This window comes from Camelina sativa, chromosome 12 (assembly GCF_030686135.1).
Source record: "Camelina sativa cultivar CO46 ecotype springtype chromosome 12, ASM3068613v1".
Lineage (NCBI taxonomy): Eukaryota > Viridiplantae > Streptophyta > Magnoliopsida > Brassicales > Brassicaceae > Camelina > Camelina sativa.
The window spans coordinates 17,761,692-17,773,217 of NC_141891.1; the positions used below are offsets into that span (position 1 = coordinate 17,761,692).

An 11,526-nucleotide genomic window follows, 5' to 3' on the forward strand; every position below is an offset into this window, starting at 1 on the left:
TTTTTTTTGTTTTTTTTGTTATAATCTCAAATTCATCTTTTTAAATATTAACTTTTACACATGTCAAAATCTCAGATTAATAATTTGATACGTGTCAAAATCATGTTAATGGCTAACTTTGAAAACCCAACTTTATATAATAAGATTCCCTCTATATTCTTTTGTCAACCATTGGGCCACAACAGGCCGGCCCATTAGGCTAATCCCTACATTTGTAGGGAGGGGGACTCGATCCCGGGTGTGATGGTGTCTTGTGCAATAAGAACTTACATTTGGCCACTGCACTAAGTTCACTTCACATTCCCTCTATATTCTATAAATTCATTTTTAAAAATTTTCATACATATCAATCAAACATACAAGAATGTGATTATGATCAATGTATTTTTTTCTCTATTTCTTATAACTCTAAATCGATAGTACTGTTCAACAATTTTTTCTTAAAGTTTACATTCATCACCAATAACTAATAAATAACACATATATAAAAACTTTAAAATTTTATATCTTTGTGAAACAATTTTTTTTTCTAAAACATGGATTACTTAAGAATGGAATTAAGAAGTGCAATCTCTTACCCTTCAACCAGAAAACTTTTCTTTATGTCTGCCAAAGAATGTTTAGCCACAACTCCACCAATAAGATCGATAAAAAGACTGGTCATTAACGAATCATCAATTCAAACATAAAATAACATTCAAAAGATTCACTAGAAACCTCAGGTTACAAATAAACTAATCACACAATCATACAAAACCGAAGAAATACTACAACACTAATGAAATTAAACACACAAAAGTCAACTTCAACAGAGACCAAAGAAACAAGTACAAGATCGGGAAAACGAGCTATTTCCCCCCGAGAAGTATCATATCTAGCTAGATAGAGCCCGAACTTTGACCTCAATCTATATATCCACCAAATAAACGTTTTACATATATTTCTCCCCGAAACAAAAGTTTTATACTTAAATCTCCCCGAATTAATAGTTTGAGTTCTATTACCCCATAAATCTGGGTTTCATCGGTTTATTGTTCACTTAACCAATTACTAGACAAACAAAACCAATTAAAAAAAAAAAAAAAGCAGATTTATATTAGATTAGACCCGATTGACACCTAAAACCAAAACACATGATCGATGAAACAGTGAGCAAACCCATAATCGATGTTACTCTGTAACCTCACATAATAATTTGACCATATCTATTAAAATCTAGAGCAATTTTTTTGTTCTTAAAATAAAAACAATTTTTTTTTGTTCTTACAATAAAAACAAATTCCTGTTAATGGAAAAAATGAAGGAGAGCATATTCCATGACCACGACACTATAATCAAATTTGAATTTGAAGTCTTCTTAATTTTGTTGACGCCACCGTCGTTGGTGTGGGATGAAGACGCTGTCGGGGATCCTTAGGTTGTCGAAGAAGAAGACGAGTGAAGAGGAGGAGGAGGGGAGAGAGATGGACACAGCTTCATCATCGTCGCTCCATGGATTTGAGATCTGGTAAGTGAAGAGCTGTTCCAACCGAGTGGACTCAGCGAGGTGGAGAGTGGAGACGGTTGAGGAGAGAAAGAGGAGTCGAGGAAAAGCGAGTCTTCACAGGAGAGAGACATGTCGAGATGGTGGTGGTGGTCGGAGAAGGTGAAGGCGATCTGGGTAGTCCACCAAACAGCGCCATCGCAATAATCCATGGCTCTGTTCCTTCCTCCACCATCTCCGTCAGCTCTTGCGACGCGACTCTTGGCCATCACTTCCGCTCAGCTGTATCATAATCTTCCTATTCTAACAATTATGGTTAATGACAATCGAATTTAATTGCAATGAATTTATCCAATCAGTTTTTGTAATTGAAAATCAAATTTATCAATATCATTTGTTGCTGGAAGAATCGGGCCAAGAAGAGATATAAGATCAATTAATGGTTGGTCGGATTTTAATTCAGTTTACAATAAACTTTTAGTGGTTTAATATTTGGTTTAATTTGGGTTTGCAGTGTAAACCGATGTAACCGAAATTTGGGGAGATTTAAATATAAAATTTTTATTTCGGAGAGAAATACATGTAGAACGTTTCTTTGATGGATATATGAATTGAGATCAAAGTTCGGGCTCCATCTGACTAGATATGATAGTTCTCGTGGGGAAATAGCTTGTTTTCCCGTACAAGATCAATATTAATTGACTAAAACATAAACAAAGAACACAAAGAGAGTGACTCAACGGATTCTCTTGTAGAGGGAGATCACAGAGATGATGGAGAGGAGGAGGAGGAGGATCGAAGCTACCAATGAGACGCCTAGTGCGCCTGCGACATGACGGCAAAACTTATCGTAGGCATGACATATTTTGACCCATCTCACTTGTTTGTTTCCCTTCAGACCAAGGTAAGCTACTCCACCTCCCGCTCCCGTCGCTGAGGCCACTATCCCCACCATCACCTGCCCAAAAAATGATGTCGTACGTTGTATATTCAATAATAGAACAAAACATTTAGTTGTTTTACCATATCGTGATTTATGTCTTAATACAAAACCTCTAACACTAAAATTAATTGAAATGCTTTTAGTTGTTTTTTGTTTAATATATATTAAATAATTACCCCAAAAATACTTTTAGTCCAAGTTAATTTATAGTTTCATTTTTTACGGTTAGCTAATTACCGCATCCATAATGGCAAGGTTGAGCAAGAGAATCGCAGAGCAAGAGGAAGGCTTCTTGAAAGCAGATACGGTAGCAAGTGTAGATAGAATACTGTAAACGCAAGCCACCGATAGTGCGACCACAAAGTATCTACACATAAAACAAAAAAAAAAAAAAAAAAGATTCACTTATCAGATAGTCGTACTCCATGAATCAAACAAAAGAAGTATATAATTTTAAAATCTTATTTGAAGATGCTTTTATGATCATTATTGATCATTTAATATAATTTTGATTCTTTTTCGTTAAATAGCTTTCTCCAACTTACTTTTGACTTTCCAAAAACTTTGTTTCGAAATCTCAACTACTCCCACACGCAAAAGTATAGTAAAAAAATAAGCCATATACTATTGGGCAGTTGCACTTGCATGCAGTCATGCAGAGTATTTGTTATATGCTTAAACTTTTAAGCTAATGGCTTATGCTACAGTTATTTATGCATATATGTATGAGTATGACCAATCCCTACTGGTTTCTCAAAATTATATATTTTTCTGTGTTATAGAAAGGGAAAAAAAATACCATATGCTCTGACCAAATTTTTAATGGTCATTGTAATTTGTACATGACCGATCATCGTATTACACTATCCGTATTTGACATGACTTATTTCTACTTGAAATTAAGATATGGTCTACTAATTAAGAGCCGTGCTAGAAAAAAACAAGGTGTATTCCGAATGATGTACTTGACTTGACCATTACTTGACTTGACTGTGATATATACAAATCACATATGAGCTCTGAACCTTAGTCACATTTACTATGAGATAGTCTATCAACTTCGACGAACATACTAAGTTATATATAGTAGATTAGTTAATGAACTTACATAAGAGCCGGTGAGTTGGTGAACTTGGCAGTAGGAATACGTTTGAGAGTTCCAGGGATTAATATATTCGTGGTCTGTTTACTTGTAACCATTACCACAATCGATGTCAAAGTGGCTGCAAACAGAACTATTCTTAGCAAAACTTGAGTCATCCAACAACTCTTCGTCGTGGTGCCGCATCCTGGCACGGTCGACTTCTCGGTGTCCAACGTTGATTTGGTTTCATCAGAACCCATAACTCAATCTTGGAATTAACTTTAAGAAAGGTGATGTGAATTCTGTGTTATGGGGAGGTGGTGATATGTTTAGTACGTTGAGAGGGGGTTATATATTATTGTGGACTGATTGTGGGTTAAGTGTGTTTGAAAGAAGAAACATAATGTATTGCTATAATAATGTTTATTAATATTATAGTATAAAGTCGTGGGACTAATATGGGTGGGTGTTTCGAACACGCTAGAGCAATTTGAAAATTGTAATTACGAGTCACTATCTTCATATATATCCGTTAAGATCTCATCTTCTGGCAGTCTCATCTGTATAGGTCTTATGGTAGATTGGTAGTTGTTAATGTGGAACTACGCTAAAATATCGTGTGTGTGTGCAACTGCATGTTGCGTACATACCGATATTATACTAAGAAAAAGGGACGGTCGTAACCTTATACGTATACGATAGAGCGGAGTTGACATTTTAAAAAACAAAAGGTGCTGATTTTTGAAAAGAAATTAACTTTGAAAATTCCACGGTAACATGTATATGCTATTTTGAAAGAGTTTTTATGAAAAAAATTATTAGACGATGTGAACTCAATATATAAACCAATAAAACTAAATTTTAGTATAATCAGAAAGTTTGTTCAATACTACATTTTATTTGAATATCACATGATTAAATCTCTAAAATCTTTAACTCAATATCTCATGACTTGTACTGATTGTAAACAAGACTTTAAAAGTACCGAAATCAATGGACACACTTTAATAGAGTTTTGGAAATTCAAGATTGAATAACAATGAAGTCTTTGGACCAATAATTCTTTAATTTTTATCAAGAATCCACAAGTTGATATATTTTCCTATAATTTGGGTTTTTCGTTATTGCGTGTGGATATTAATTTGATATAATAACCTTGTAGTCTTAGCAAATTTATTAAGCTTAAGGTAAATGATAAAGTCATTTTTAACAGATACGTCGGCTAACTCGGTATAAAGAAACTAATTTGACCTAAGAATATATTACCAAGTAGTGCGTTTAGTCGTTGTTATAACTGATAAAGAAACTTATGATGCCATCTAATTTAAGAAATAAACAAGATTCAGTCATAGCTTATGGATATCCATAGTTATGACCGCTACTTTTTATTAGTATTTTACGTTGAATTGCAGAGCAATTTAATGAAACTAGTACTATAACTAAAGATGCAATCTCTTCTTCTTAAACAAAGATAAGCGAGCTAGCAATAATTGAGTAACACTTTTATATATGCATGAAAAAATATGGCAACTAAAAAGATACGTAAACAGTTTGGCTAAACAAATTGTGTCTCTATGACTATGTCAAAAGAAAAAATACAGATATGTATGGCAATTGCTATCTTATTTCAAAATTATGGGAAAAAGATTCACAAAAATAAAATAAAAAATATTAAAATAAATTAGGCAGCTGTCGTGAATAAACGAAGATCGTTGCCTTGGAAACTAAAAGTGTATATGATAAGGCAATGATCACGACAGCGACGATGATGATTGATTTATCATCTTGAACTAAATTTTGTCAAAAGTCTTTTGTCCTCCAAAAAAATCTATTGGAGTTGGAGATATGTGTTCTTTTCTCTTTACATACACGTATTTCTCTATTAACAATTGTCATTTTGTCAATATGTATATTAATGCGTATTTATACTTTTATACCGGTGAATCTTTAAATAAAATAACTAATTTTGATATTGAAAGGTGCAACATCTACTATCTAAAATGATACTACTCATTTATGAACAAGTATTCCAAGGTAAATCATGTTGGTTTTTACAGTTCAATGTGTTTAACTACGTAAAAACCTTGGAAGAGAAACCAGACTGTGCACCAATTAAAAAGAGATATATAAACCATGACCACGTACGAGTATGCCATCCCATATTATAGTCTATATAAAAGATCTCTTAAGATAAGAATCCAACACAAACGTAAGTCACTAGAGAGCTAGTTTTAAACATGAACTACTAAAGACAGTAGTCATTAAAAGAGCTAGTAGATTGAGAAGCATTTATTTCCCTACGATCCACTCATAAAGACAGAGTTAGGATATCTCCTGCTCCAACATTGTAATGCGCAAGAGACTTGTCGTTGTCCTCTAAAACCCTGGCTTTTCCACTAGTTAACTTGTGTGTGCTTGCTGGAATTTGGATCTCCCCAGCTATTTTCTCCTTCAAACTTGCCACGCTTTCCGATAACGACTGCACTGTGATCTCAATGACGACTTGCCCACCATCAGCATTGGGAACAGAAACCTTGATTGTAGACGAGCCCTGTAAAGGTGATGTAAAAAGTAATGGTTAGAATACACAACTCACATATATACGTAAAGAAGAAGAAAAGGACTGTATGTAATTAAGAAGGAGAACATCACCGGATGTTGAGCAAGAAACTGGTCTTCTGGAACAAGGGGCGCTGACTCGTCAAGCCTTTGCCTCTTTGGATTTGGTTCCTCAAGTAGTGGAGGAGGAGGCTGCTTTGGTAGCGGTGGTAAGTACTGGTCCTTGTTAGCAAAATCTTTGGCCACAGAAGCATGCCAATCCAACATAGCCTGCTCTCCTCTTTCAAGCCATTTATAATGCTGGACAGGATCCCACTGAACACGTTTGAGAAAAGCATCAACAATGGCTTTCAGATAAGCGGGACTATCACTCAGCTCTTGTCCCACATCAGTGGGCAGGGGAGTTAACACTTTGGTATACGCAACAACAAGATCAGTAAACTGACGAAAATTTCTATCAGTAGAGTTCATAAACCCAAGCTCAGGATGATCTCTCTCAGCCAAACCCAACCAAAACTCACTCCCATACCAAGCCGCAAAGTGAGCTGTGAGCTTCATCGTATCAAACTCCCTGAGACTCATCTCTGGAGGAAGACGCAACTGTAAACAATTAGGCAGAATTATGAACTGTTGCTTGGGTAAGGGCTGTTGTGGTGCAGCAGCAGCCTCATCATCAACAACAACAACAACAACTTCATCACCATCATCCTTTTGAGAACGGTACTCAGCAAGCTTCTTCTGGTAAAACGCGTGAAAAGGATCTGATCTTTTCATAAACTGGTATCTTTCAGTGTTAAAATTACGGTCCCTGATCATCTTCTCAGCCTTGTCACCTTCTTTGGAAACGTAATTCGCAGTGTGCTCGATAAGGGTTTTGATATTACCTGGAGGTGGCTCAACGATTTCGCCAGTAATGATGACAGGAGCAGCATCGTGAGTTCCGTTCCTGTATTCCATAAGCTTCCGCTGGTACAGTCCGTGATTAGGATCTGAGCTATCCACAAAGCTGTAACTTGGAAACGTTGCAATGAGCTCCTCCTCATACTCAACTCCGTTTTTGAAGATGAACACCGCCGCTATGTCGATCATCGTTTCCAGATCTGGATCGTTCTGCCACATTTTTTTCTTTCTTTCTTTCTTTCTACGAACAAACCACAAAAACAATAAAACGATCAGAGATTCTTCTTATCGACATTTTTGGTTTCTCTAATACTATCAATCAAATTTTACCGATTAGGTTGATTAAAGCTACGGACTAGTTAGGGTTTTTCTGGTTGAGAGAGAGAGAGAGAGAGAGAGAGAGACACCGTACCGTAACCTCAGCTGAGAGAGATCCGCCGTGACGTCGAGAGAAACAACGAACGACTTGGGAGGAGAGAAATCAGTAGAAGTTGAACGGTCACTACTACGACGAACAACAAGTTCCCAAATGTGTTCGTTTTCTAATGGGCCTTTTACTTCTGGGCCTTGATTGGTAGTCTAATTAAAACTTGAATTGATTAATCACTTTGTTTTTTTTTTTTTTTTGATTTAATTCAAACTTTTTTTGTTTTTGTTTTTTTTTGGTGAAAATGATTAAAATCAACCTGAATTAGTGTATGAACCGCATTATTCAAGTCACTAAACTAAATTAACAAGTATGGTAATTCGTAATCATGTAAAATAGGAGTGGTACTTCTTAATAAGAAGAAGAGCCACAATTATAATATTGACAACAAAAAGAAGTTTAGTGATATTAGAAGATTCTACCAAATAACAACATTGTGTAGTGTTTCAAACCAAGTGTCACGCACAAAAAGAAGAAATTTCGAATCAAGAACCTTTGTGAACAAGGAAGGATTTCACGATACCATCTTTGATGTCCAGTAATGTACGGCCTTGCGTGATTCTTGCACATCCGCGATATTATGTGCCTTTGGAATTCCAAAGATCAGTTTGGAAATCGACACACCAAGATCGATACTAATCATGTCGACTTGTTGTAGTCTTGCAGTCCACGCATCTGGCGCCGTATCGGTTGGAGGAACACTGACTACGAAAGCAGTCATTCGCGTGGCGAGAAGATTATGCTCATTTGCTAGAACAGACTCTACGATGGGGTTGAAGGCAGCATGGAGAAGGAACCAACGGTTGAAATCAACAACTTCCCGCATCTGCAAAAACATTTCATAAACAGTTTAAGCAATAGATGCTGATGCATATTAAACAGGTACAGGTTCAATATAAGATCAGTGTAATAAAAGAGGTCCATCACATACAAAGTTCATATATATATATATATATCAAACCTGATCAAAAGGAAGAATGAGGCGCTTGTGGAAACGCTGATAAAACTCTGGAGAAAACTGTTCATGAGCAGTTTGAACCTCGTCCAACAAACGAAATAGCTAAACATAAGATGTAGAAAACTTATTTTGAGAAACTGGATTCTTCCCAAGTTTAAACAATTACAAAAACCAAATAAGAAATGTTTAAGTAGTAACTGAACAATTAAGTTTACCATATATATTATGATAACCCGAGTGATTAGTATTATAATCACGAAGAAGATTGTATAGAATAGTGGTTCCTTGGAAAGGTCGTGTAGACCGGAATAATAACCACTTCTCAACCTCATGACACGATGCCGGGTAATGAGAACGTCTGAGGCACTGCACTTGGAGAAAACAAACAAAAATAAACAGACATTGAGCTCACATACCACACCACACCACAGAAGAACTTAACTAAAAAAAAAAACTGTTGCAATACTATTAATTATTGTACCTTTCCACAGGTTTTAAATTTGCAATTTCGACAGTTTAACTCCAACTCAAAGTCATTTTTTCCAAAGGGGATCATTTGACGACAGTGTGCGCATTGATAGATCATCTTCATTCTTCAAAACAAACAAACAAAACAAAAAAACCATTGAAAGATCTACAGATATACTAACACTACTAGCGTGGAAACAGAGAGATAAGTTTTTTTTTTTTAACCAGAGAAGACCATCATCTCATAACTAAGCAATTGCTAAGAACAATTTTGTCCTTAAATTTGCTAAACCAAGAAAATTCTTTAAAAATCTGGAAATAAAGAGATAAAGATTCTTAAGCAGAGTAGACCAATTCTAAGTATAAAGCAACCTAAGAACAATTTTAACAAATCTCCTTCCTTACGAAGATGATCGAATTAAAGAAGAAATTTAACAAATCTCCTCCGTAGTGGAGACGATCGAGTTATAAGAACAGTTGATGAAACTTTGGAGGAAGGAGATCTATATCTACCAAAATCAGCAAGATGTTATACAAAATTGGAGCTAGATTTAGCAAAATTGGAGGAAGATTTAGCAAAAATCGGAAACCTTATCACCGGAGATACTTGGGATGAAGAAGCTTAGCAGCGACGAGACGATCGACGGAAACGTAACTACCTCTCCAATACCTTTTTTTTTTTTGTAAGCACAGAATCGCCAAATGGTTTGATGATGGATGAACTACATATATATATATATATAGTCAAATGGGCTTAATAAGCTGAAAACATCAGCTTACTCGGATGGGCTTGTGATTAAATTTTGAAGAAACGTTCTTATAACCAGTACGAACTTGGAACAAATTTACAAGAATCGCCATCGGGTAAACTGATTTATATAAAAAAAAAAAGTTCAGGAACTGATAAAAGAGAGATTGAAATTGACGATTCTTGATATTAAAAATAAAAAGTCTAGTTGTGTGTTGATCGATACACACCAAATTGTTTTTTTGAAAAACCACAAAAATGATGAAGATGAGTAACAGAGCAAAGAGGAAGAAGATAGATTGTTCAGGTTTTTTGTTTTTTTTTTTTTTTATATATGTCAACATCTCTAATAAAATATCTAAATATTCTCCTAATTTCACGTAACGTCTCAATTTTCATTTATTGAGATATAAAATTGAATATAAAACTTTATATTAAATTTTGATATGAAGGTCCAAAGCAGACCCTTTATATAAAAAAAAAATGGGTTCTAACTATTTTATGGATCGGAGAAATAGAAGCCCAAATAAAAAACAGGCCCATTAGTAAAAAAACCTAAAAAACCACGAATTCGTTAACTTAGTATAAAAGCGTCTCCAGCATTATTAGGTTTACATTTCGTCGCGGCGGCAAGGAGAAAAAAAACCCTAAGTAACAAAAAATGGCGACTCAACCAGCTGTTGAATCTGTGCAATGCTTCGGAAGGAAGAAGACCGCGGTGGCAGTCACCCACTGCAAACGTGGATCTGGTTTGATCAAGCTCAATGGTTGCCCAATCGAGCTTTTCCAGCCTGAGATCCTCAGATTCAAGATCTTCGAGCCAGTGCTTCTCCTCGGAAAGCACCGTTTCGCTGGTGTTGACATGAGGATCCGTGTCAACGGTGGTGGTCACACTTCTCAGGTGTACGCCATACGTCAGAGCATCGCGAAGGCGCTTGTTGCGTTTTACCAGAAGTATGTGGATGAGCAGTCGAAGAAGGAGATTAAGGATATCTTGGTGAGGTATGATAGGACTCTTCTTGTTGCTGATCCGAGGAGGTGTGAGCCTAAGAAGTTTGGTGGTCGTGGTGCTCGTGCTCGTTTCCAGAAGAGTTACCGTTAAAAACAAAGCTGGTTTGTTCTTTTTTTTTTTGTATTTCTTATTGAGTATGGACTTGTGAGTGAGTGAGAGACTCTTTAGATTTATATTTTCATTCTCCTAAGAAAACTTATGTTTTGTTGTGATGTTTACTCGATTTTGGTATCTTAAAAGTTGTTATTTTTATTTGCCCATTTTGCATAGTTGGATCAGATGTTTAGGTTGATCAATTCTTATAATTTGGTTGCTTGATGTGGTTAGCAATATAGATAGACTAGACTAGAGTGGTGAAATGTTAGTGTAGTCAAGTCTTTACTCTTGAGTAGACTCTTAATAGAGAAGTTGTGTTCTCGATTGATGCTTAGGTTGATGCACATAGCATTTGATATTAAATAGTTGTTAGATTTCACAAAAATTGACAAAAGAAGCTAGAGTATTTTGGTTAACGAGGCTAAAATTGTAATCCTGTTTTGGCTTGGAGGTCCTCGATCGATTAACAATCAAAGAATATTTCATCAAATACGTGACTGATCCTAAAGTGGATAAACATGTTTTTGTTATTTAGACGACCTATAAACTGAAATCATAACTCTTGGATCGGTACAAATTGTCAACCTTGTAAACACGCCAATCAAAAAGTCAAGATATGTATTACAAGATCTGTGGCAACTTACATTTCATCATTGTCTTTGCGGTCTTGCCATTAGAAAACACCATGTGTTCCCAAGTTTTAGTGGCAAAGACGTCCGTTAAAGCTTTGGTCTATGTTGGCTAATATAGCTGGCGAGTCTTCTCAAAATTAGATAGTTGTCTTCGTAATCTGTTGCATTAGGAATCTCAAACATCCTCTCCCTCTCACTTTCATTGCCTCCAGATTC

The 11,526-nt window shown here is 35.7% G+C and overlaps 4 protein-coding genes across 5 annotated transcripts; 1 reads left to right on the top strand and 3 right to left on the bottom strand.

Moving 5' to 3' along the window:
- Positions 1-2,018: 2,018 nt before the first annotated feature.
- On the bottom strand, positions 2,019-3,997 carry LOC104732094 (CASP-like protein 1D1). The gene is made up of 3 exons (XM_010451617.3): positions 3,535-3,997; positions 2,664-2,793; positions 2,019-2,441 (listed from the first exon to the last, which is right to left on the bottom strand). The coding sequence occupies exons 1-3, from the start codon at positions 3,768-3,770 to the stop codon at positions 2,220-2,222; spliced, it is 588 nt and encodes a 195-aa protein (XP_010449919.1). The 5' UTR covers positions 3,771-3,997; the 3' UTR covers positions 2,019-2,219.
- Positions 3,998-5,614: 1,617 nt separating this feature from the next.
- LOC104732095 (putative splicing factor 3A subunit 1) lies at positions 5,615-7,490 on the bottom strand. The gene is made up of 3 exons (XM_010451618.3): positions 7,382-7,490; positions 6,163-7,210; positions 5,615-6,061 (listed from the first exon to the last, which is right to left on the bottom strand). Exons 2-3 carry the CDS (start codon positions 7,186-7,188, stop codon positions 5,819-5,821), a joined length of 1,269 nt encoding a protein of 422 aa, XP_010449920.2. The 5' UTR covers positions 7,189-7,210; positions 7,382-7,490; the 3' UTR covers positions 5,615-5,818.
- Positions 7,491-7,707: 217 nt separating this feature from the next.
- LOC104732097 (uncharacterized) lies at positions 7,708-10,006 on the bottom strand. Of its 2 annotated transcripts, none has more exons than XM_010451621.3 (5): positions 9,413-10,006; positions 8,836-8,947; positions 8,570-8,720; positions 8,358-8,456; positions 7,708-8,222 (listed from the first exon to the last, which is right to left on the bottom strand). In XM_010451621.3, exons 3-5 carry the CDS (start codon positions 8,684-8,686, stop codon positions 7,911-7,913), a joined length of 528 nt encoding a protein of 175 aa, XP_010449923.2. In that variant the 5' UTR covers positions 8,687-8,720; positions 8,836-8,947; positions 9,413-10,006; the 3' UTR covers positions 7,708-7,910. The 2 variants fall into 2 exon arrangements, with proteins under 2 accessions (XP_010449923.2, XP_087334401.1); XM_087478275.1 differs by having other exon boundaries at positions 8,570-8,725; positions 9,413-9,929.
- LOC104732098 (small ribosomal subunit protein uS9x) lies at positions 9,987-10,834 on the top strand. The gene has a single exon (XM_010451622.3). The coding sequence runs from the start codon at positions 10,232-10,234 to the stop codon at positions 10,670-10,672; it is 441 nt and encodes a 146-aa protein (XP_010449924.1). The 5' UTR covers positions 9,987-10,231; the 3' UTR covers positions 10,673-10,834.
- Positions 10,835-11,526: the final 692 nt, after the last annotated feature.